This window comes from Panicum virgatum, chromosome 1K (assembly GCF_016808335.1).
Source record: "Panicum virgatum strain AP13 chromosome 1K, P.virgatum_v5, whole genome shotgun sequence".
Classification (NCBI taxonomy): domain Eukaryota; kingdom Viridiplantae; phylum Streptophyta; class Magnoliopsida; order Poales; family Poaceae; genus Panicum; species Panicum virgatum.
Genome location: NC_053136.1, coordinates 8,900,786 through 8,925,331, shown reverse-complemented (window position 1 = coordinate 8,925,331; position 24,546 = coordinate 8,900,786). Strand labels below are relative to the sequence as shown.

The following is a 24,546-nucleotide window of genomic DNA, read 5'->3' as shown; positions in this document are numbered from 1 at the left end:
GCTGGCCGGGCACGAAACAGGCTAGCACGGCACAGCCCGGTGGGATATTGGGCCGAGCTAGGCACGTCCTCATAAAGAACAGGCCAGGGCGGGCCTGTGCCAGGGCCGGGCTGAGCGGCCCGAATGTCCATCTATACTAACACTAATGTTGTAGGCGTTGAGTTGAGTTCGCAGTCTTGGCGGCATGTAGTTGTATTTCAATTTTTTGAAAAAAAAACTTTTTCTGTGATACAAAGATCCGCAGATCTTCTACATGCTCGAGAGAATTCAATTTATATACGACATGATATCATGCGCAATATTAATTCTGTTGCGAAACGAATTTTTTTTTTTCGTGTGGTCGTTACTTGCTAGTTCACGAAAAGTCCAGTTAGCTTGGGATCCCCTATTGAGCAGCCCAAAAATATGGCCCATATTCGACGCCGCACAGAACCGGCTCCCCCGCGCGAGGAAGCCCAGGTGGGAGCCGCCCTGACTATATGTCGCGCGTGCGACAAATTTGATGACCATCGCCTGAAGAGGGTCAACCGGATGATTTGGCCTAATAGGATAATTTTGGCCCAAGAGGATGGAAAATTGGTTAGCCCGTGAGTGTATGCAGATGAGGAGCCGGCTGAAAGCTGCTCTGCAGTGCTGCTGCTGTTGCACGCTAAGCCCTTAGAGACGAGTTTTTTTCTTTTTATTTTTTTCTTCTCTTTTATTTTCTTCTACTTTTTCTTCTTATTAATTTTCTTTTGGATAGATGGTATTGTTCTTCATGTTGAATAATTTATTCGTAATTTGAAGTTTTCTATGGATCAAAATTTTCATGATGTTGAATTATTTTTTTGCTTTTGTAGACTAAGTGCCTTTTTTTCCTTCTCTTCTCTTTTATTTTTCTTGTCTTTTTATATTTATTCATTTTCTTATAATTTTCCTTTTGATACATCTGCAAGCATGCATGCACCAGTACGCTCTTCTCATTTTTCTCTCTCCACATATTCTGATAACACCTATCTTTGCAACATTTTTTTCTTTATGCACGGACGCATGTTTGAAGTTTTTTTTTCTCTATATACATGCATGGTGCTTTTTGTCTATATGTGCATGCTTGGTGCAGTGCTAGTACGCACCTTTCTTTTCCTTTTTTTATTCTTTTTCTTCCTACTTTCATTTTTCTTTTTTGATGGAACTCTTCAATGATAATTTTTTTCTCCGCTTGAAAACTATATCTTTCTTTTCATTTGATTTCTAATTATTTATTCTTATAATTTTTCTACTTTATATATATAGTAATTGTTTTATATATTTATAATTTGATAATTCATATCTATTCTTTTATACATTCGTGAGTAATATCAATACATTAATACTTGGAGGTACTGATATTCTTTATCTTTATTTTGTTTTGTTTTTAATTCCTATCTATTTGTCCGTATTTAAAAAGGTTTATACCTAATGTACACCAATTTATTTGCATCCCGGACTCATTAGTCGGTGTATGAAACAGTCTAGCTATATACTAACTTGTTCAACTCATGTTCATATTCTATTTGCATAAAAGTTAATTTATTTGCCAGGTGGATACATTGCAAGCATTATTTATCTACGTGTAACTAATTTGTTCGCAATATCAAATTATTTATTTATTTTGTAGATTAAATTGTTCGGACATGTTGGCTCATTTGTTCGCGATATTTATTTTTATTATTTATTCTATACAAACAAATATTCGCGATGTGTAATGTTTTGTTCGTTGTACATTATTATTTGTTCGGTGTGTTTATGTTTTTGTTCGTAAAAATAATTATTTGTTCGTGTTGTTAAAATTTTTGTTCCCGATATCTGAAATTAATAATTTAGTATTAAAAAATATTTTTTAAAAATGTCATGCAAATATAGGCATGTGTGGTCTTGTTTTGAAGATCTCATTGCAAGAAACTCAATAGTGCAATCAAAATTTAATTTTGATTCTCAGTTTAGAGTCTATAGCTTTTTTTAGTCTCGCAGTTTATATATATGCATGATACATCATCAATTTTGTCTTTACCTTACATGCAAACATGCAGCCTCTCTCCATTCCTTTCGCACAGTTAAGAAAATATTGTGTAAAGATCGCACAAGATTTGTCTAATTAACTCTTCTAACAAAGCCAAACACACTTTAGGTATATCTAAACAGTAATGTTTATTAAGTTGGAAAGTGGTGCACCACACGTGGCTGGTTCTTGAGGCGATGGTGTGATATTATCGGGGCAAAAGTCTATTTTACCTCCTCCAACTATCACCAAAGTTTGGTTTTCCTCCTATAACTATAAAACCGGGTATTTCACCTCCCTCAACTTTTCAAACCGTGCATTTTACCTCCCTCGAGCGGTTTTGAAGACTGTTTGCTACAGTAACCGTAGTTTTGTCTTTTACTTTTTTTAAAAAATTTCAGTTGAATCTTTGAAAAATCATAGTAAATCATAAAATAGAAAATTTAATTTTGTTGGACTCCACATGAGTAGATATATGTAGTGAATATATTATATGGTATACTTTAGTATAATTTTTTACTGTAACTTTAGATATATACTTTTCTATAATTAATTTATAGCTACAGTTTTCGTCGTCTCATTATGGTGAAATTTTTATGGTGAGCTAATCATTATATGATTGAGCTGTAGTAAAAATTTTATGATTATTAGATCATGTTTGACTGATCTATAGATTTATCTATATAAACTAGATAAATCTATAGAAAAATCTAGACGAATCTATGGATAAATCTATAACTCAGTCATACATGATCTAATAATTATAAAATTTTTACTATAGCTCAATCATATAATGATTATCCCACCATAAAAATTTCACCATAATGGGACGACGAAAACTGTAGCTATAAATTAATTATAGAAAAGTATATATCTAAAGTTACAGTAAAAAAATTATACTAAAGTATACCATATAATATATTCACTACATATATCTACTCGTGTGGAGTCCAACAAAATTGGATTTTCTATTTTATGATTTTTTTTATTTACTATGATTTTTCAAAGATTCAACTGAAATTTTTTAAAAAAAGTAAAAGACAAAACTACGGTTAGTGTAGCAAACAATCTTCAAAACCGCTCGAGGGAGGTAAAATGCACGGTTTGAAAAGTTAAGGGAGGTGAAATACCCGGTTTTATAGTTGTAGGAGGAAAACCAAATTTTAGTGATAGTTGGAGGAGATAAAATAGACTTTTGCCTATTATCGGATATCCAGCCGCGCCCGGTGGGAGCGCCTCGCCGGGCCCAGGCAGGACGCCAACGGAAGCTGCGGCTTGCGGCCAGTGCCACGGCCCACGCGTGGATTTCCTCGCCTCGCACCCTTAAAAAAAAAATCCTCGCCTCGCCGCCGCGGGCGACCAAGTCAGCCGACTCGCGACGCCAGCCACACCTCCCCTCCTTTCTCACTTGCCCTGTTGACTCGCGCGCGCGGGCATGGCGCGTCTCCATCGCTGAAGCTTCCGTGGTGCGCCGGTGACGGGAACGGCGTCGGGGCCCGCCGTGGCCTCACGCCTCTGCGAGTTCTCACGTCGCTTTCAGGTGGAGAATCCAATTCCCCGGTAGCGCCACTGAATTTCTGATGGCAAATCTGCTCAGGCCGGCAGCTCCTGGCTGCTAGCGGTGGGTGGGGTGCAGAGAGCGCGACAGCGTGGTTTTGTGGGATTCAGATTGGTCGATGCGCGGAGGTGAACCATCGGCCGGTTGATTGTTCGCCGCTCGCCGGCCTCCGAACGATGGAGGGGGGAATTTCGCTGGTTCCAGCAACGGCGACCTGGAGGGCGCCGGCGCCGGCCATGTGTTTGTGGGATTGCGGCAGCCAGCGCAGCTGAGTCGGATTCCTCCACGGAAGGTGCTGCCCTTGCGTCTGTGATCCGAGTCCTGGTTCTCGAAGCGAGAGGGGCCATGGACGCGGTGCAGGTCCTCGCCTCGGCGGCGCAGCTGGTGTCGGCGATGGTGACCGCGGTCGGGGCGCTGGAGCAGGCGGCTGCGGACATCGCCGAGGCGCCCAGGCGGCTCCAGGTGCTGGAGGACTTCGTGTCCGACCTCGACGCGCTGGCGCAGCAGGCGCGGCAGCGGCACGCGCACAAGATGCACAGCCCGCAGCTGGAGCGCCAGTTCCAGAGCCTGGGCAGGCTCATGGACCAGCTCCGCACTAACGTCGCCAAGGCGAGGCAGGTCCTGAGCAAGAAGGGCAGAGGGAAGGGGTTCGCCAGGGTGGTGCGGAGCTCCGTGGTGGGCGACCCGCTCATGAGGTACGTCAAGCTGATCAGGGACGACCTCAACTGGTGGCTGGAGCTGCAGGAGCTGACCCAGAGTGTCGGCAGTGTCATAGCGTCGACCGCCAAGAGCACGCCGTCGTTGGTGCGGGTCAAGTCCGAGCATGGCTATCCGGTGTCGAAGAAGTGCAGCTATGTCAGGGAGCTATTGGAGAGGGATGGCGGTCATCGGGTTGTCCTCATCGTCGGGTTGTCTGGCATCGGGAAGTCTTGTCTTGCTCGGCAGATAGCTTGTGATCCACCGGGTAACTTTGTAGATGGGGCAATTGAGATCAGTTTCGGGCGTTGGTGCAGCAGAGCAGCGTGTAATGGGAGCAGAAGTGAATACCATAAGCGTCTGGTTCGGAAGATTTGTAAGTTCCTTGTGCAGATCAGTTCCATGACTGTCAACGAGGAGATGGGAAAAGATCTCGATGATGTCTGTTGCTTGCTCCAGACAGCATTGATCGGAAGGAGCATGCTGATCCTACTTGATGATGTTTGGGAGCAAGACATTGTTGATCGCTTCACAAAACTGTATGATAATGATTGCCGGTATCTCGTGACAACAAGGGATGAAGCAATCTACGAGATTGCAGAAGCTGAAAAGGTAGAAATATCCAAAGATGATATCAAGGAGATCAGCAAGGAAATTCTTCTCTATCACAGCCTTCTTTGCGTTGGAGAGCTTCCGGTATGCTTTGCTGTTTGCCCCAATGGCACTTCATTAGTTTCAGCTATACTTTCGCAACTCTTAGCTTCCTTCGCAGATACTAGTTAGCATATGCTCATTTGCTGCTTTAATGAAGACATCCCTGCTGTCAAAATCTCCATTGTACATATGTTTGCAATTCAAGATTAATCTTATTCTGTTAACATGTTTTCTTTAGTAACGTCATGTTTAGCTTGACAAATACACACAGTATTTTTCACATAAATATATGTTTTCATGCAGTCTTTTGTAAGTGACTGGTTATGCTAATACTTGAAGAGATGTTGTAAGAATTTTGTTATGATTCATTTTCAAGAAAAAAAATATATATGCTACAGAAATTAGAATCACTGCAAATTCCAAATTCCAAAACTCTATGGTTTTTGGGTGCTAAATTTCTCTGTACTTCACAGCCTGTTGCAGAAGTCTTGCTGGATCGCTGTGGTCACCATCCCCTTACAGTTGCTGTCATGGGCAAGGCTCTCAGGAAGGAGACCAGAGTGGAGAAATGGGAGAAAGCTATATCCAACCTCTCAACATATGCCACTTGTGCACCTGGGCCAGTTTCATATGTCAATGAGAAAGACGTGGAGAGCACATTGACCATATTTGGATCTTTTGAGTACAGCTTAGAAGCAATGCCAGAGAATTCAAGAAGTTTTTTCTTGGTTCTTGCAGCTATTTCTTGGGAAGAACCTGTTCCAGAGGCTTGTCTGGAATCCATTTGGTCAGCACTTCTGCAGGACAGTTTGTTCTCTCTTGTGGTTTCGAAATTAGTAGAAGGCTCACTCATCATAAAACTGGAGGACCAACTGTTGTACCACATGCACGACATGGTTTCTCTCTACCTTGAGAACAAAACAAATGATGCTGTCCGTACTCTTTTATCCGAATCAATTTCTGATTGTGCCGCATTAGTCGCTCCTTGGCTTTTTGTTTTTGGCAAAGAGAGTGTGAAAGGGCCAGCCGAACAGAAGATCAGATCATTCTTTTCTCAGCTAGAATTCATGGAGATTGAGATTTTATTGGGAAGCACAACTCAAGCTCTCATGGCATGCAGATCCATATCTGACTTTGAGGCAAGCAGACTTGGGTTCAGCAAAATACTTGGCCCTAGAATAGCAGAGATAATTTCAGTAGGGTCGCCAGATCTCATTTTTGCAATAATTAAGGCAATTACAGTTATATTTTTCCAAGCAGACTACATAAATCTTGCCCAGTCTCTTGAAACAGCAGGTTCTATAGATAAATTAATTGATCTTCTTGGTGTCTGCGAAGATACTTCAACTGTAGCCAACTTCTCTTCTGTTCTTGCCAAGATATCTGAGCACGTTGATGCCACAATTGCTGATGAAATTTTGTTGAGAATTCCCATGGATCGAATTGCAGGTCTCTTGTCTCCGGAAAATGAAGAGTGGCATGAAATTGTTTTTACAACTCTTTCATCTTTGACAAAAGTTGGAAAGTTGAAGGCTGTTGAGACCATGATTGAATCAGGAGTCGACAAGAAACTTCTTGTGCTTCTAGGAAATGGTTCTGAGATCTCACAGCATCATGCGATTGTCATGTTGAAAACATTCTGTGAACTTGGTGCTCCACTTCAAGGGTGCATGGGGCCTGCAGTACTGATTCATCTGCCCTGGCATGCTCGGATCAGTTTGGAAAGATTTGTTTTGTTTGACCAGAGTGTACCTCCATCACCAAAGCCTCAGCAACCATTTGAGGCGATTCTTCATAAGATCCTACAAAGAGACAGCAAAGAGATCATTGAAGCCATCCAAGGTTTGTTACCTCTTGCCGAAAGGGCAAACGATTCAATGGTGCAAGACTTCCTCTTGGGGAGCAATCTGTTTGATAGGCTGTCTTTGCTGCTACAACGCAGAGAAGTCGAAAGCAACCAGGTGAGGTCTCAGACTGCCTTTCTGGTGATGAAATTGGCCTGCACCGGAGGAGAGCCATACGTCCACAGGTTCCTGGAGCTCAATATCGTCCACGATCTCATTGGCATGATGCAGTGCAACATCGACGAGCTCCAGGACTCAGCATACTACGCTCTCCACCAGATCATCTTCGCAAAGGGCGGATCCCTTGTCCTGCAAAGGTTTCTGCAGCTAGGAACCATCGAGAAACTGGTGAGCCTGCTCGACTGCAAGTCCCTGAAGACGAAGGACCTGGCCATGCAGCTGCTGGTGGACATTGCGGTGGTCGGGACCAAGCCCTGCATCGAGAGGATGCTCGCCTCCCACGTCGTTGAGAAGCTCGTGGCCCTTGAGAAAGCGGGGGAGCCTTTCGGCGGCGCGGTGTCCAGGTACATCCAGGGGCTGAACATGTGCAAGAATGTCCAGTCCGCGGAGAGGGCGGTGATGAAGCAGCACATCCTGAGGAAGGTGCGGTCGGCCGTGAGGGGCCATAAGCTGGAGGCGAGCCTTGTGGCCTCCGTGGAGGCCTGCATTGCCGAAGGCTCCAAAGGTGCGAGCAGCAGTAGTAGCAGGAAAAAGAAGTAGCGTTTCGCCGCTCATTTCAGAAACCAGAACACGCAGCTTCCTCGCTTAATGCCATTTGATGGAATGATGGTTCAGATAACAGCTCGTCAATCCAAATACTTGCTTCAACATTGCTGATGTTTTGCCTATTCTGTTAGTTCTTCCTTATCATTTTGGCATCTGGCGCTGGTCTTTGACGGCTGTTGGTTTCAGAACCAAACATCAGGAGAAGATGCGTGGTTGGTTCAGTGAACAGTGAAGTGCAGACACATGATAGTTTAGCCATTCCCGTACGATGGCTTAAGCTAATGGCTGCCCCGGCCGGGTAGTGGTTTCCAGGCGAGCCACTCGCGCCGCGGCTTGCTTTCCACGGACACCATCATTCGGCTGCCTCTGATGTCCGCCACTCCGGCCGCCGGCTTTTCTCTCCAAATCGCCGCCCCTTTCCGCGTTATATATCTTGCCATCGATCGCATCCTTCGAGCAGGGAGGAAGGAGAAGGGAAGGGAAGGGGGGTCGACATGGCCGGGCTGCACCTGCAGAGGTCGGCGCAGACCTTCCGGCGGTCGGGCTCGTCGGGGCTGGTCTGGGACGAGCGCTTCCTCACCGAGGGCGCCGAGGACGGCGGCGGCGCGCGGGCGACGGGACGCCGGCAGCCGGAGCTCCGGCACTCGCGGAGCGTCGGCAGCGTGCTGCGGCGCGGCGCGGCGGAGCACGCGGACACGAAGCGGTCGAAGCTGGTGCTGCTCGCTGCCAAGCCGAAGCAAAAGGACGAGAAGAATCAGCAGCACCGGCAGGAGGAGGAGGAGGTGCCCGCTGGCAGGACGGCGTTCCGGACGAGGGACGTGATCCCGGCCGCCGAGCCGCCGTCGCCGAGGGTGCCCGCGGGCTGCTGCGCGCCCTGCGCCATCTTCCGGGGCTCCGCCGGCGCCGCCTCGTCGCTGGCGCGGCGATCCAGGCCCCGGAAGCGGTAGGGGTGCCGACGATTCACCGCGCATCCACCGATTGCGCGCACGCTTTGAGGCCCCGCCGCGCGTCCGGAACTCTTGGGTTTTCTGAATAAGTTTTTTTTTAAAGAAATTTTCTGAATAAGTTTCAAAGGAAACATTTCGATGTCTCCGCGAATTTCTGCAGAATTTGCAGCTTTGCTTTCCTTCCAAGTTCATACGGTTCTCGATTTCGTATGGACGCGCGCGCCGTTTGGGCCGTCGCAACTGCGGGTGAGTAGAGTGAGTTGGTGTGGTTGCAGCCCAACGATACCTTTCTAGCCGGCCCATAGGCCATAGCCCACCTTACCCTCTCGCTCGCTCGCCCCTTGTGCGTCGGATCCAACCAGTTCGACCTTCGACGGTTCAAGTCTCCACCGACTCATGGCACACCTTCTTCCCCCTCAAAAAGAAACAAAAAAAAACGCGGCATCTTCTTGTCACGCACCTGATTTTTTGGAAATCTACAAGTGACGACATCGCTCGCTCAGATCTTATTTTGCCGCCAGGAAAAACCGATAGGGAACTGAACCATCAGTTTATTCTTTCTCCTAGGAATTTTCAGAAAAAAATATATTCTTTCTCCTAGGGGGAGCGGGGGGGCTTTGCCGGTGCCGGCTGCCTGAGCCCTCCCGTTCACGCGACCCGTGCGTGCGCTCCCTCGCGTGGCCGATGTCAACCCAGCGCGCTCCGCCTCTCACGCGAGAGCGCCGCGCAGGGACGGGACCCTGCCTCGCCGGCAGCGCCGCCGCCGACGGGCGGGCCCCGAGGGGCCGGGGGCCCGCGCGTCGGCGCCCCGGGCGGGGAGCGGGAGGGGCCGGGGCGCGGCCACGTAGCGGGGCCGGGCGCCTCGCGATGGCGCCGGCGAACGCGTGGTCGCGGCAGCGGCCACGCTGGCGGGCTCGCGGCCGTGCGATCCCGCGCGCGGCGGACGGGCAGCTCGGGCCCCGCGGCTAAAACCCCAAACCCCCCCGGCGGCGGGGCGGGCAATCAATGCCGCCGCTGGGAGCCGGCTTCGCAGAAAGGCCCCCCTCGCATCTGGAAATCACACGCTGACGCCACTGTTCCTGTGCTCGCGCTGCGTGGGGACCTGGACGTAAATAGCTAAGTACTTGTCTGCAATATTTGTAGATTCCGAGGTGCTGTTCCGTAGAGTTTCTGTGGTGCCAAAAGGTACCCTTTGGTCCATAGAAGCAGAGGCAGCCAAGCGACGAGGAGGGAGACAGGGAAGGATCCCAGCAGGCTCCCATCAGAGCAGAGGAGATAGGTAAGGAGAAGCAGGGTGAGCGCAGCGGCGCAGGGAGGCGGAGAGGAGGGGCCGAGAATGCAGGAGCAGGCGGCGAGCTCGCGGCCGTCCAGGTCCAGCAGCGAGAGGTCCTCCAGCTCCGCGCACCACATCGACATGGAGGTCAAGGAAGGCAAGCCCGGCTCTCTACCACCACCGTCCCGTCTGGGCCACCTCCTCATCCTGCATCTCCGTCTTGCTCTTCTTGTTCTTCATCGCATCGGTTCTCGAATCGTCTCTGCTCGTGCGGCGGAGCTTCATTTCTGATTAGGATCTTGTCAGCTTCTCGTTTTCGTTTTTCATGCAAACCATGGCAGGTCGGACACGAGCGCCGAGATCTTGAATGGTTTGCTGAGTCGAGCTATGATTGGGTTGCAGGGATGGAGAGCGACGAGGAGATAAGGAGAGTGCCGGAGCTGGGCCTGGAGCTCCCCGGCGGCGCTTCCACGTCGGGGAGGGAGGCCGGAGCTGGCGCCGGCGGCCCGGAGCGCGCCCAGTCGTCCACGGCGCAGGCCAGCTCGCGCCGCCGCGTGCGCAGCCCCGCCGACAAGGAGCACAAGCGCCTCAAAAGGTGTGAGATTTGCTCTAATCCTAGTAATAGTAATAGCATACAGCATCATCTAAGAATTCCAGTTAACAAAAAAGGCATCACCTGCGACTTCAGTTCAAAAGAAAAAAAAACACTTGCAAGGCATCAACCTGTGTTGAAGTATAATTAATCAGGAATACCCATACCATGTTATGCTGCTACGCGTCCGGTCTTTTTTTTTTCTTTTTTTGCAGATGGTAAGGGATCAGTTTGTTGGGAGTGCTGGCCCGTCTGTTGACAGAATAAAATGTCTTTGGTGATGTTTCTTGTATGCTAGCCATGCATGTTTTTGGATCTAGTGGTGGACCATATTGCATCCACATCAGAGTTAGGTCCCCTTCGTGGAGTTTAGATAAGAAACGAGTGCTTGTGGAGCTAGGTGTCGTGGGAAGATTAAGTTTTCAAAAGCATGAATCTAATTGCCAGGATTGTTAGTTGCTAATAGGTAAGATGGTAGATAGTGATGCTCAATTTGTATTTTGTTGGAATTGTGATTGCGCCTTTCTAGGGCCAACAGTAGGAAACGGTAATGAAGGCGCCTACTGAAATAAATCAATGTGTTGGGCTGTCTATCTCCCTGAACGCTGCGTGATGTGCTACCTGCTCAGCTAAATAGTTTGGTGGGATACAACAAGTGGAGTGGGGGCAGATAACAGTTTTGGACATATCATATGATTCATATATGCTAATAGCATCTACATTGATCCCACAACTTCTGCGATGCAGCATTACTGTGCACAACCTTATATTAATATGTGCTGATATATGAAAAACCTCAGTGGTGTTGGTATGATCCTTTCAGCAGTACTGTGCAGCATCCTTATATTAATATGTGCTGATATATGAAACTTAGCTATGCCACCAAACATGGACAGCACATTAATGCTAGTGATGACCCTAAAGAAGCAATGTTCGTGACATTGGAGTGGACAAGGATAATATTCCAACTAAGCATTCAGTTGGTATTTAAGTGTATCATTCTATTTCAATCAACAATGGAAATTACTTTATATCATCTGATATTACCGAAAACATTTTTTGTGTGCTTAAATTTAAACTCTTATATGGATTGTGTTGGATTAATATGGATTATGGGAGACAATGCCAAATTTATCCTGATCCAATATATTCGTTATTTCTCCATTTAAGAAGTCATGAATCCTCTCCTCTTTCCATTTAACCGATGCAATTTGCAGTGCACGCACTGTAGTTAATCCCATCTTAGGTCTGAGTTGTCTTGATTTGCTACATATGTTTGTGACTTGTGAAGATTACTGAGGAACCGGGTGTCAGCCCAACAGGCAAGAGAGAGGAAGAAGGCTTATCTGACTGACCTAGAGGTGAAGGTAAAGGACCTGGAGAAGAATAACTCAGAGATGGAAGAGAAGCTCTCCACCCTCCAGAATGAGAACCAGATGCTCCGACAGGTACATTTTGCATTGTCTATGTATTTGGCACGTAAATTTTGTCTGTTTGATGATTTAAATTCTGTTGATTTTGTTTGGGACTTGTTAAGCTTCATCAGTATGTTCGTACCATCAAAACTTCTTCTTTAGCGCCTGCTGGTGCACCAGCAAGATTTGGTAACTAATGGATTGTATTCTGTATGACCTTGCAATTTGGAATTATACTGGGGTGCAAGGTTTTTTGTTTGTGACAGAGCACAGGTGGTATGATGCAGGCATATATACAGCATTTTCTTATTGGAGTTTTTCTCCCTGTGCAGATACTGAAGAACACCACTGTAAGCAGAAGAGGCCCAGGCAGCACTGCTGGTGGAGAGGGCCAATAGCACAGAAGATGAGGACAAATAGTGATGCTTTTATGCCAAAAAAATATATATACTTATGTGGAATGGATTTGGTCAGGGCGTTTTCTGGCCGAAGAAGAGAACCCCAAAAAAAAACGGGGTGAAGAAATTGTGCAGACGGTCATATAATATCTCACTGTATTACCATCCGTATCCGATGTACAGACGGTTCAGTGGAAAAAACTTGAGGAATGCTTGAACATATATCGTATCATTTTGAGACATTTAACATGCTTTACATACCCCATGGTCTGCAATTAGTTTGTAAACTAGAAATGCTAGCGGCGTTGCCACGTATGGCCAGTGTGTAGGCTGCTTCCACTGCAGATGGGCCTCTGATTTTCCGTCTGCTATAGTAAGTTGATGTAGCTAAGGATCGGATGGGTACTGGGGCTTCTTATCCGTTGATTTTGAGATCTCTTGCCTGTGTTAGTAATTTTTTTTAGTGAGCTCCGACATTATAATTATTACTTACAACTTTAGTGGTACATAAACTAATATGTAGAGTAATAGTTATTTTATGTAGGTAGCTCTTTAATTTTTTCTTAGGCGACATAGGCAAGGCAAATTTGTCGCTTTGTTGTTTTCACGTAGGTGCCATGGTTCGGGGAGGGCAGCGCCGTCGCGCGTGCTTGCTCAAGCTCGACCGTAGTGGCGTAGCTGAGGCACCCGGCACTCCGCCCTCTCCTGCTCCTTCCTCCTGTGCCTTTCCATGGCAAGCGGACAGTGGATGTACCTGTGCTACGTTTTTTATTTTTTAACCTGTGGTAGGATAAATATTTTTTTAAATAAATGTTGTAGATTTTGGAATATTAGGCATATTTTGTTTTGAAGTGTATGTTCTGTTGAAATGTGAAAATTTGTGTAGGAGAATTGGAAAAGAGCATTGAATTCTATTTGCTTTATATGAAATTTGTAGATTTTTTGAATGTGGAGTAAAAAGTACCTCAGAGAGAGGGATGTAGCGCGGGTTATTTTTGATAAAGAACGCGGGGCTTTCAAAAAATTACCTTAGAGGAGGATTGTACTGCCGGTCTAAGAGGAGGGAGGGACAGCGGGCATGATTTTTATAAAATCCGAGGCTTTTTTTTTTTGCAAATTTGCCGGCCACCAGCCCAATCTGGACCATCCGTCGCGCGATGCAACAGCCGAGATTTGCTGTCGACGTGGCTCGATGATGTCTCTTCTCGAATCATCAAAGATTCCAATTCGCATTTCCGATTTTTACTACAATTTCTAAAAATGTAGATCATGTCATTATGTCAAGGATCAAACTATCTCGAAATAGTCCAACAACGAAATGCCTCCTGGCTACGATTTTCTAGTAAATATAATGATATCGATTATGCTTGTTTTTATGAAATTTAGAATGCTGTGATTTGAAATTTAGCTTAATGTATCTCCCTTAATGTTAATTGAGAATAGATTAACGGAGGAAGGGATATTTTTGGACATAGCTAACATACGGCCGGCCATAATTTAGGCTGGCGTACGGCCGCCCACATTAGAAAAGGCAAATAGAATCAACACATGCTACCTTCCCTATATAGTAAATTACTCCAGTCAATACAAGAGAGAGTCCGGCATATCAAGTAATTTTCTGCCACCACCGCCACTTCTAATTTGCTCACTTATGTATGTTTCTACTTCACTAATACTACCAATTCAACTCAATGGTTATACAATGAAATAACTTTTTGGGACCTTATAAGCAAAGTTAAAAACTCTAAGAAAATTAGAACATGTACAAAGGTATTTTTCACCCATTTAAACATTCACACAAAAGCAAGTCTTCGGGTTTCATTCTCTAGCACCAAAGAAACACGGACCAGCACCATGATCAGATTTGTGTGAGCCTGCTGTGACACCAAAACAAAGAATTGAATCACTATTAATACTGAATTTGTTCTTTCAAATGGAATATTAATAAAAGAGGCCAAATAATCAAAATATGAAATGCTAAAGTAATAATGATTTTTTGCTTGAAATTGTTCAGTAGACCCAAATAGTAAAATTCACCAACATATGAAAAAGATTGCCAGAACCAGAACAAAAAGTGTTGAATCACAGTTGATAAATTGCTTGTTGATGTAACATAAGTTGCCTAATTTAGTACCATATTTTTGCCTAATGAACGATGAAAAGAGCTGCCACTATTCCTGTTACTGAATCTAAAATAAAATGAATTTGGCATCCTATTACAAATGCATGTATGCTTGTTAGAAATTACAATTTTGCCTACACAATCTTACTCATGCACCTGTAGCTACCTCATCAGGTCCTAATCAGTGTGGTGCCTACAACTGCATCATTTCATTCAAATCTACAATCACTTCAGAACACACAACATTAGCCCCATGAAGAAAAAAGAACGCAGAAATGTCATGCACCATCATGCATCTTAGGACACAGTTTTCAGACCTACATAGTTACCTATTTATTTGTCTACTACTTTGACTACGGAACTATATGTGAACCAGAAATCATAAAATGCACTCAATATGTACTCCAAAGTGCCACTCGAAATATCTTCAAATCTGCATCCATGTTCAAAATCTGGTGACTTGCATTGTAATTATAAAAAAAATCAGAGAGAACATGCAACTATGCAAGTAATGGAGGTCCAAAAAACATTCACAAATTAGTAGGCTGAACTTGTATTAGCATTGCTGTCAGTTGTATGTTATCTACTTATCTATTTTGTAAAGGCAAAAAAATTGCTTAATGAAATGTATTATTGTGTCTAGATACAACAATGAAATTGCTTATTGGGAATCAATATTATTACCTCCGTAGAACAGTTTTATTGGGAACCAACATTAAAATGCCTATACGAGACTGAAAAAAGACATAATCGATCTAATTAAAATGCTTATGAGTTTTGCCAAAACTGCGTACCTCTCTACTACAGAAGCATTGGCTGGTGACTGGTGATCAAAGAGGAGAAGCACTGGCTGTTGTAGAGCTTCTTGAGCGACAGAGACAGGAGGCATGGGTTGGAGATTGCGATTGGCTCCGACTTAGCAAGGCTGCGGAGGCGCTTGAGGAGAGCTCCTCAAGACGAAGGAAGGAGTGGAGGACAACCTCGATTCCCTTGGCGCCGAAGTAGTAGGAGCCGACGGCGAGCTAAAATCAGAAAAGAGGAAGATGTCAGATCATCAGAAGAAAAAATGATAACTCAAACCTAAAATGCATAATTTCAGGAATAGAAATTTCATATGTTACACACAGGAATGCTAAAATATGTTTTGTTAAGAGTATTGATCTAGTTAAAGAAAAAAGGAAACTACAGGAATCTCCCGTACTTGGTTTCAAGTAGCAACCTTGTGTCAGCATCAAGATTAGTATTTTTATGCACCACAAAGAGGCGAAGAAAATCATAACATCACCAGTGGCTTTGCCATTAGTTTTGCTTATATCACTGAATGTCTATAGACCAGTAATTATGAGTTAAAAAAGTCTATGGTGAAGAGATGACCACAAATTCATGATGTGAGTTCTAGGAGATAGTCCTAACAAATATCTCTAGTAATATTTCATCAGATTCACCTTCATGGTTCAATTGCAAAAAAGCTAAACCATGATATGTAAATTGCTTAACTGTTACTGGAGAAATGCTAAAGTCCCTAGCTATAATTGCATAATATAATATATTGCTCAACTAAAAGTATTACTTTGGCTAACTAAAAGTATTACTTTGCCTACAGAAAGTATTTAAGTGCAAAGTGAACTGATACAGAACAATTCGTATATAATTGGAGAAAAAAATTGTTTGATAAACAAAGAAATATGTTGATCTTCTGAACGGTGCTATTGATGAACATATAAGTATGGGCTATTTGATGAACAATCTATATTTAATAAGTTTAACAAAATGATACTGTTTGTAAATATTTTGATGGCCTCGTCCCACTTTTAGCTCATCAGGGGCCACAGAGGAGGGAGCACGCAGAGCTTAGATCTACCATGTCCTGGAAATCAGGATCTGACAATATCAATTTAAAAATAGACGATCTAACAAATTTTTTCCTAAATGAGAATATTACTTCTAGTTTGTTACATTTGCTCATGCACAGGCATAAAGAAAAAGGCTACTCTGAAACATTGTAAGAAAAAAGTGAAAACCAAATAATCAGAGGAGCTAAGTAGCTTACCAACTTCAACTAATCACACTAGGAAGTAGTCATATTATTTGACTGCACATAGACATGCTTAAAAAGATTGGTCTGAACAATATGGGATAATGCACTTGCAAGATGCGATGCACACTAATAAGTACGAATGTCTAAAATATGAAGAAAAGTACACAGATCAATTTCATCTTGGTATTGATGGAGCCTTCCAGAGAATATATTTTTATAAGCATATAAAGGTAACCTGCTTAGGTCCCCATAAACAACACCAAAGTAATGAATCCATTAACCGCTGAAAATGCATGGCAGAACACAGCTACCAGTACAAACTATTGTTGCAGCAAAGCGAATAATGGTGCATGCTGAGTTCGAATGCAGTGCTCTATAGTGTCAAAAGCCATTCATTAATCATTATTAAACCTAAAAATGAACAAAGAAAATAATTCGTATACTTGCAGCTAGCAGGCAACACTTGATTTCAGCAGCCGCATGAACTCTATCCTGCTCAATCCTCCAAAGTGAGGCCTGCACCCCACACGAACGACCATCCAATTGCTCAGCATCCCTGACACTGGCGGACCATCCTTTCTGGTTCAGATTAAGCTTCTCCTTCTCACGAATTGGAGCCGAACACCAACCAGGTTCATCCCAAATGGTTGTTGGTCTTATTCCAATCAGCCCTGCGTTGCTCCCAAACAAGCCCAGCGTCCCCCGAGCACCCCAACGGAGAAGCCCGCGGAGAAAGGGGCCTCGCCCCCAATCTCAAGCCGCACTTCGGCCCCGAACTCATCGGAGCCCCCAAGGACGCCGCCAGCAGGGGCCACCCTGACGGCGCAGCTGCACAACTGCCTCCCGTTTTCACCTTCCTCTAACATTTTTCTCACCTTCACCCTCGAGGATCTCGGTTAATGGCGAAGTTGGTACGCCTCCCGACGAGGAACCTCACCACCTTGTCAACGGCCAGCGACGGATGCTACATCGCCACCGCCACGCCTCTTCACAAGCGTGCTGCCGCGGCCGCACTTGCGGATGCCGACTATGAGGTCGATGAGCCGTCGCCGCCCCTCGCCCGCATCCACCTACGCCTTGAAGCCGCTCTGAAGGAGCTCCGTCTGCTCGTTGGGCCACGGCAGCGTCGCCTCCTCCCCTGATTATCTTCACCAAATCAAAATGGGAAAAGCCACACATCAAAACGACGAATAGGGGGTTCTGCTGGGGTGCGCAGGGGAGGGGGGAATCACTTACCCAAGCTCCCGAACCACCGCAGATGTCGCCGGGATCCAGAGGATGGCGCCGATGGAGAAGATGAGAGCAGATGGAGGTGAATCGCCTGTCAATGCGAGCGAAGGAAGAGGAGAGAGACTAACCCTAGAGAGGGAGAGAGAGGGAGGGGAAGAAATGAACACCAGAATGAGTTACTCCGCTCTCTCACTGACCTTCTGTAAGGTGGGACCATCCGATCAGGTGCACGCGGGTGCGCAGGGGAGCTGGCATCGTTGGATGGAGCGTGAAATGTATGGCCAGCTGAAATAGAGCCTTTACCTTAAAAGGTTGAAGCTGTCGTGTCACATCTAACGACCAAGTATATACCGGAGACAAACACTTGCAGATAGATGGGCAGGGGAGGCGGCTTCCTAGAAGCTTCCTTGGCAATGGTGGGACGCTGCCGGGATGCTGGGTGGCCGTGGCATCCACCACGTGAGTGGGACCCACTAATTCTTTACTGCCCAATTCATCGTTGCGCACGGATGAGAATGAGATGCGGCTGCGCATTCATCTTCTTTCTACCCCTTCTTGGTTATCTCATCTCCTGCACGCGAGCAAGCAGTGCGGCTCTGGGCATGCTCAAGCGGCGAAGCGACCTTGGGCGATATCGAGCACACGCTGATGAGCTCTAGCGTAGCGAGCGAGCTGGCTGGAGACGGCGCAGGCTTGGCGGCTGTAGGTAGTCCAGCTCCTTCAGGCCTCCAGGCTGCTCTCCCTCGGCGGACGGCATGGGCAAGGTCTCTCTCTCTGCGCGCGCGAGACGCCCCTCCCCTGCTTGCTACGTCGGGAGCGCCGCCCCTCCCGTCGTCGCTCCCCGGCCATGGCGCCCCTATGCTCCTCCCTCCCCTGCCGCACCGCCCCCGCCGCTACGCCCCTCCCCTCCTCCCTCCCCACAGCCGCGGAGCTGTGCGGCGTGGACGGGCCTCGCTGCGGTCAACTCCCGACGGAGGCGAGGCGGGCGGACGGCGGGGAGCGGGGGCCGGCGAGCGCGCTGTGGGCGAGCGCGCGTGGCAGGCGCTGCGGCTCGGTCCCCTTGCTCTCCCTCTCTCCCACCCTCTCTGTCTGGCGGCGGGCGGCGGGGCGGCGAGCTGCAGCTCTATCGGGCGGCCTCGACGGCAAACGGCGGGGCTGGGTAGATCCGGCGGCCTGGAGCTCGGCACCGCGGGAAGACAGCGGGGCTGGCCAGATCCGATGGCCTCGAGCTCCGCCCGTGGCGGCGGCAGCCGGATCTGGCAGCCTCGACGTCCGGCTATGGCGGTGGTGGCGCCCTCCTCGAGCTTCGCCGCGCCGGCGGCAGCTCCTCCAGGCGCAGCGGTGGTGCACGAGCGGGGGCGGCTGGCGAGGCGCGGCGGTAGCGCACGAGCGGAGGCGGTTGGCGAGGCGCGGAGGGACTGCGGGTTGATTTCTACTGAATTCAGGGTTCTTTTTGCAAAAAAAACCATGTAACGCGCGATCCAGGTTGTCCATGGGCCGATCCGACGGCCGAGGTGAACTGCGCTGACGTGGCCACGCTCGCCGCCGACCTTTTGGTGCGCAAATCGTATTAAGAAGATGATGAGATTGTGCGTCAGAGTAATCAATGTCAATTCTGGAACTAGTGTGCAAAACCTGCAGAACAGTACTGCAGGGTGTGCGTTTATGGCTGTAACATTATGATCAGAGGTCAGCTAGTTGTACATTGCATCGTTTCAGCTGAAAAAGGAAATGGGCAAACCCTCCTGGGATTTTCCTTGCATAGAGATAGAGGCAACAGAATCCCTGCCCGATTTTTTTGTGTTGTCTGACAAGTGACAAAGCCTAACATGTTTTCCCGGTTCCTTGTTAAGTAGAAATGCATATCAAATAAAGTCTGCCATGTTTTGCATGTTTGCATTGGCTTTTATTTCAGAGAAGGGAGGTTATATGTTCCAGTAAGAGTATGTTGTTTCACATAGTTATGATAAGAGCAGGACCTAACCAATCTGTCCAGAAACATGCCAAAACAAATGAATGAACTCTCCTTGTCTAATAGATCAAATTATCTGATTTGTGATACAATTGTGCATGTTTTATGACTCTTTTTTTTGCATGTTTTGAAAACTATGTGCCAATGTTCGATTGGGAACGCAAGTAACCTATTGTAGCATAGTCATTTGTCCCCCATATTAAGGATTCAATAATAATTAAGTGTAGCTATAAAATAAGAAGGGTAGTAGGACAAGGCCTCAAGGGCATACGTATGCCCCATGCACTCTCCCAATGTAGAGGCGGCTTATGTGGTGATGAGCGTAAACCGGTGATGCTCATGGGTAGTTGTTGGTAGGCGGCATTGCACATGCACATTGACAAGGACACTGCTAGCCACCTATGGATGGGCAGTAAAGTCAATATCAATGTTGTACTTTTTCGTGGTCAGTAAAGAAGGAGGAGAGTCTCCTCGTACGAATGGGACTAGCATGGAGATGTACTGCCATAAGGGCAGCTCTAGTGTACGCGTTGAATGAAAATGTCAACATCGCTGGTAGGACTCATGTATAGAGTTCCATCCCTCTCTCGTTTGCATGGGCGAGTGGCCAGAGTCAACAGCCATGTATATGAAATAGTATTATTTAATTTGTCTCGATTTGACATTTCTGCAATTGCCAATTTCTCTTCTGATAACCATGGTTCGATGCTTTTAGTGTTCACGATTTGATTCACTCTTCCCACAATTCTTTTTCTGCAACACCGGAGCTGGTCTAACGTTTGTGGCAGGAGAACTCCTTCTGACATCCTCCCTCCCTCCATAGAAGGCGTTTCTTCTTTTTTTATTTGAAGAAATCCATGGAAGGCATCTCAGTGCTTCCATTTTTAAGGAAAAGGATGGCACATATTCACTCTGTTCTGCTGGTAACAAGCAACAGAGTTTTTACTCACACCAAATCAGCATCAGCCACCAACCAATCAGTAATACTTTTCTTTCACAGTAAATCCGCACCAGCCACCAACCACAACCAGCCAAACAGAGCAAACTACCATCGATACTGTATTACTTTGCTGGCCCTGCAACCCTATCGTATGATTGCTCCTGCTCCTGCAAGCTGACCTCTCAACTCTCAGCGATGGCAGGGGCCGATCACCAGCCCACCTCCTTCCCCTTGTTTTGATTCCAAGCGACTCCACGCAATCTAATCGCATGCGTTTGTTTTTGTGCCTGCCTGATCTTGACAATCCACGCCACCGCTCGCCGCTCTCTCTTGGTTGTGTTTAGTTACAAAAAGGGTGCGAAAATTGTTTGCGAAAAATACTGTAGTACTTTTCGTTTGTACGTGGTAAATATTGTTCTAACATAAGCTAACTAGACTTAAAAGATTCGTCTCGCAACATACATCAAAACTATGCAATTAGTTTTTTTATTTACCTACATTTAGTACTTCATGTATGGGTCATTTGCTATATTTAATGTTTCGATGTGATTTCGATGTGATGGAAAGTTTGGAGGAGTTTGGGGAACTAAACATAACCCTTGTCTGTTTTGCCGCTTTTGCAGGTTCCGTTTGCCATCGTGGGCAACCCTTCTGTTCTGTTCTGTTCCGCTCTGTTCTCTTCTCACCCTGCAGCTGTCACACGATCTGAACGCGATTACAGGCCGCGACCACATAAGATGAACGTGTTCATGAAAGTTCTGCAGCTGCAATTTGCAACGACCTGTGTCAAGAAAACGATTATGGTAAGCATGGATACGTCGAGCTGCAAAGGCTGTGACTGTGATGGATGGTCTGTGCTCAACAAAGTTATCTTCTGAATCTATTCAGAGCAGCAGTCAGACTCAGACAAAGAAACAAGAAACGAGCAGCAGCAGGAACGGACGGTTGTTACGCTGCTAGTAGATTTTAAAATGTTCAGCTTTAATTCGAGCAGCGAAAGGAGAACACGGCTGCAAAGCATCCGGATAATAATCTGGAAGATAATGATCTTTGCTCGTCAGCAATCAGCCATGCAATGCAAGCGAACAGGGGTGGTTGACTGGGATGAGGAGACGGAAACGACAGCGACGGAAAGGGTTCTCCAAGCCAAGTGCGTGCTGCGTGCCGCAGGCCGCGGCTGCGGACGGACCGGGTCCACCGGCAGGCACACACGCCCAGGATTTAATGCGAGGGGGGCGGTCGCCACCTTCCCTCTCCTCCTCGCCTCTCGCCTTGCAGAGGTTGCAGACAGGCTGCAAGAGTGCAGGGTGTGTGGAACATGTTTCTGGTTGGGAGGGCTCGGTTGGGCCTCCCAGCTTCTTCTTCGCACGGTTCAGAGGCGAACTGAAGGAGGAGGGGGAGGATTGGGATAGCAATGGTGTGATGTCTGGTTGGTGACCGGTTCCTGCAGTTGCAAGGCAGCTAGTCGATTCATTGCTCCGGGAGCAGCCATGGATGCAAGGAACCGAACAGCTCCGGTGGTGAGTCCCCCCTCCTCTCTGCTCCAGTTTGAAATCTCTGACGATGTTCACCAAGCCGTTGTTGTTGTTTTTCGTCAGATAGACATTAGATCATCAGTTTGTCGTACCTTTTTTTTCCCTCATCGATTTGAAGGTGTTTTGCTTGATTGACTAGTTCATCTGAGTATAAACGAAAAAACTTGCCAGAAAATCGAGCCACTTGTTTTGAAGTCAGATGGATGGAGGTCAGCTAGCGCGTTTGAACATCTAGATGTTTTCTTTCAGCTTCTTCTCCACTTGAGAATAGTCTATGTGTATTCTAAAGAAATGATGTTTTCTATCATGTAATTACCCAACAAGACTTGGACGGAGATAAACTGGTCAATTCTGTGTGCAAGTCACTTGACCTATTGGCAAATATGGGCAAGAAGTCAGGTGTCTTTATTTGGTTCGGTTTCATCTGAATTCAGAGGTTCCTTTCCAAGGAGAAAATTTGCAAGTTGTCGATCGTTTGCTTAGGTGCATAATAGTCTTTTTTTTAAAAGGAGGTGCATAATACTCTGATACCTTCAATTCTCCTCCCTTTTTGTTCTTGAGAAAAGTGTATTATAGTGTAATGAAAATAGCACCTTTGCTAATGCCATCCATGGTGAAACTTCTGCATGGGATACCATCAAACTTGGTCCCCCACAAAAGTAGTTGTTCGACTACTTCTGTAAGTAGCTGCTGTTTCATGACACCATTCAGTGTCTTATGCTATTGTCTGATCACTCTAAAGCATCATCGACCAATCAATTTTGTGGAGAAATAACACGCTCAGTTGAATCCCCAACTGCACCGAACTATGATGCATCCAGTTCATTGTCTTCCTTTATGGTTTGGGCAACTTGTTAATGATTTGTTCAACAACCTGAAAAATTTCGCTTCTTTTCTGATGTTTCTGCGTAGGTTGATACCTCGTCATGCTTGTGCCGAGTGGACAGATCATCCGCCGCCGCCGCGGCGAGGCGCATCTCGGTGTCCAAGGCGTGCGTGGAGCCGAGCCTCAGGGCGTCCATCCACCCGCTGAAGCCGAAGGCGTCGCCGCGGCCGGCCGACCGGAGCAGCGGTGGGCAATGGCCGCTGCTCCCCGGCCTTCCCGACGACCTCGCCATCGCTTGCCTCATCCGGGTGCCCAGAGCCGACCACTGCAGGCTGCGGCTGGTGTGCCGGAGGTGGTGCCGCCTGCTCGCCGGCAACTACTTCTACGGCCTCCGGCGTCGGCTCGGGCTCGCCGAGCAGTGGCTGTACGCCGTGAAGCGCGACGACGGCCAGGACGGGCGCGTGTCGTGGGACGTGCTCGACCCGTCGCGCGGCGCGTGGCGCGCGCTGCCGCCCGTGCCGCGGGAGTACGCGGGCGCCGACGGCTTCGGCTGCGCCGTGCTCGGCGGCTGCCACCTGTACCTGGTCGGCGGCGCGGACCCGCGCCGGGGCGAAGGCGGCGGCGCCATGCGGCGGGTGGTGTTCTACAGCGCGCGGACCAACCGTTGGCACCGCGCGCCGGACATGCTGCGCCGGCGGCAGTGCTTCGGCGCGTGCGTGATGGGCAACCGCCTGTACGTCGCCGGCGGCGAGAGCGGGAGCGGCGGCGGAGGCGGGCTCAGGTCCGCCGAGGTGTTCGACCCCGCCAAGAACCGGTGGTCGTTCGTGGCCGAGATGGCGGCGGCGATGGTGCCGTTCGTCAGCGCGGTGCACGGCGGGCGGTGGTACGTCAAGGGCCTCGGCGCGCAGCAGGAGGTGGTGAGCCAGGCGTACTCGCCGGAGACCGACTCGTGGTCCGTCGTGCTCGACGGCATGGTCACCGGCTGGCGGAGCCCCAGCGCGTGCCTCGGCGGCAGGATCTACGCCGCCGACTGCAGGGACGGCTGCCGGCTGAGGGCCTACGACGAGGCCGCGGACGCGTGGACCATCTGCGCCGACAGCAAGCAGCACCAGGGGAGCTCCCAGGCGGCGGAGGCGGCCGCCATTGTCGCGCTCCACGGCAGGCTCTGTGTCGTCCGCAACGACATGAGCGTCGTGGCCGTCGACGTCGCGGCCGGGCAGGGGAACCAGCAGAGCTGGGAGACCCTGGCCGGCAAAGCGCATGCTAAGAGCTTCGTCACGGGCCTCTTGTCCAACCTCGCCGGCCGTGGCCGCGCCAAGAACCGCATCCTCCATTGCCTAGTTCTTGAGGCCTAGCTGATCACTTGCTGCCTATGAATCACCGATACTTCACTAACCCAGCCGTATCTGTATCCGATACTTGCGTATCCAATACTTCGATACTCCGATACTCTCTCTATACTACCACTATGTCGTTTTTTAAACTCACATATCACCGTATCACCGTACCCGTATCGCTGTACCCGTATCGCGTTATCGGTGATACATAGCTTGCTGCTTCATCTGTTCTATGTAGAATCACACACTGAAAAAAAGAAGAGAAATTCTTCCATATTAGCTGAGGAGTTTTGGTCAGTGAGACATGTCTGCTGTAGAGTTCTGAAAAAAAGTGAGAATTACACCCGAAGCAAGTGATCATTGTACATACAGTTCATATGATATATTGATATTTGAAAAGTTCATAGCACACACAGTTACTTTCTA

At 47.6% G+C, this 24,546-nt stretch overlaps 4 protein-coding genes across 4 annotated transcripts; all 4 read left to right on the top strand.

The window, feature by feature from the left end:
- Window positions 1-3,379: 3,379 nt before the first annotated feature.
- Window positions 3,380-7,617, top strand: LOC120682344. Its single transcript, XM_039964229.1, has 2 exons — window positions 3,380-4,967; window positions 5,399-7,617. Exons 1-2 carry the CDS (start codon window positions 3,921-3,923, stop codon window positions 7,487-7,489), a joined length of 3,138 nt encoding a protein of 1,045 aa, XP_039820163.1. The 5' UTR covers window positions 3,380-3,920; the 3' UTR covers window positions 7,490-7,617.
- Window positions 7,618-7,722: 105 nt separating this feature from the next.
- On the top strand, window positions 7,723-8,602 carry LOC120682470 (MAPK kinase substrate protein At1g80180-like). Its single transcript, XM_039964441.1, has one exon. The coding sequence runs from the start codon at window positions 7,990-7,992 to the stop codon at window positions 8,440-8,442; it is 453 nt and encodes a 150-aa protein (XP_039820375.1). The 5' UTR covers window positions 7,723-7,989; the 3' UTR covers window positions 8,443-8,602.
- An 831-nt stretch (window positions 8,603-9,433) lies between these two features.
- Window positions 9,434-12,380, top strand: LOC120682405 (transcription factor HY5-like). Its single transcript, XM_039964334.1, has 4 exons — window positions 9,434-9,872; window positions 10,118-10,310; window positions 11,599-11,755; window positions 12,055-12,380. Exons 1-4 carry the CDS (start codon window positions 9,779-9,781, stop codon window positions 12,118-12,120), a joined length of 510 nt encoding a protein of 169 aa, XP_039820268.1. The 5' UTR covers window positions 9,434-9,778; the 3' UTR covers window positions 12,121-12,380.
- A 9,283-nt stretch (window positions 12,381-21,663) lies between these two features.
- LOC120682266 (F-box/kelch-repeat protein At1g55270-like) lies at window positions 21,664-24,546 on the top strand. Its single transcript, XM_039964123.1, has 2 exons — window positions 21,664-21,942; window positions 22,870-24,546. The coding sequence occupies exons 1-2, from the start codon at window positions 21,913-21,915 to the stop codon at window positions 24,136-24,138; spliced, it is 1,299 nt and encodes a 432-aa protein (XP_039820057.1). The 5' UTR covers window positions 21,664-21,912; the 3' UTR covers window positions 24,139-24,546.

Excerpts from the sequence above, each read along its gene's own strand:
- LOC120682470 (XM_039964441.1), top strand. The coding sequence starts at position 7,990 with ATGGCCGGGCTGCACCTGCAGAGGTCGGCGCAGACCTTCCGGCGGTCG.
- LOC120682344 (XM_039964229.1), top strand. The coding sequence starts at position 3,921 with ATGGACGCGGTGCAGGTCCTCGCCTCGGCGGCGCAGCTGGTGTCGGCG. Across the intron at positions 4,968-5,398 it reads TTTGCGTTGGAGAGCTTCCG|CCTGTTGCAGAAGTCTTGCT; the intron begins GTATGCTTTGCT and ends TGTACTTCACAG.
- LOC120682266 (XM_039964123.1), top strand. The coding sequence starts at position 21,913 with ATGGATGCAAGGAACCGAACAGCTCCGGTG. Across the intron at positions 21,943-22,869 it reads GGAACCGAACAGCTCCGGTG|GTTGATACCTCGTCATGCTT; the intron begins GTGAGTCCCCCC and ends GTTTCTGCGTAG.
- LOC120682405 (XM_039964334.1), top strand. The coding sequence starts at position 9,779 with ATGCAGGAGCAGGCGGCGAGCTCGCGGCCGTCCAGGTCCAGCAGCGAG. Across the intron at positions 9,873-10,117 it reads CGACATGGAGGTCAAGGAAG|GGATGGAGAGCGACGAGGAG; the intron begins GCAAGCCCGGCT and ends ATTGGGTTGCAG. Across the intron at positions 11,756-12,054 it reads AGAACCAGATGCTCCGACAG|ATACTGAAGAACACCACTGT; the intron begins GTACATTTTGCA and ends CTCCCTGTGCAG.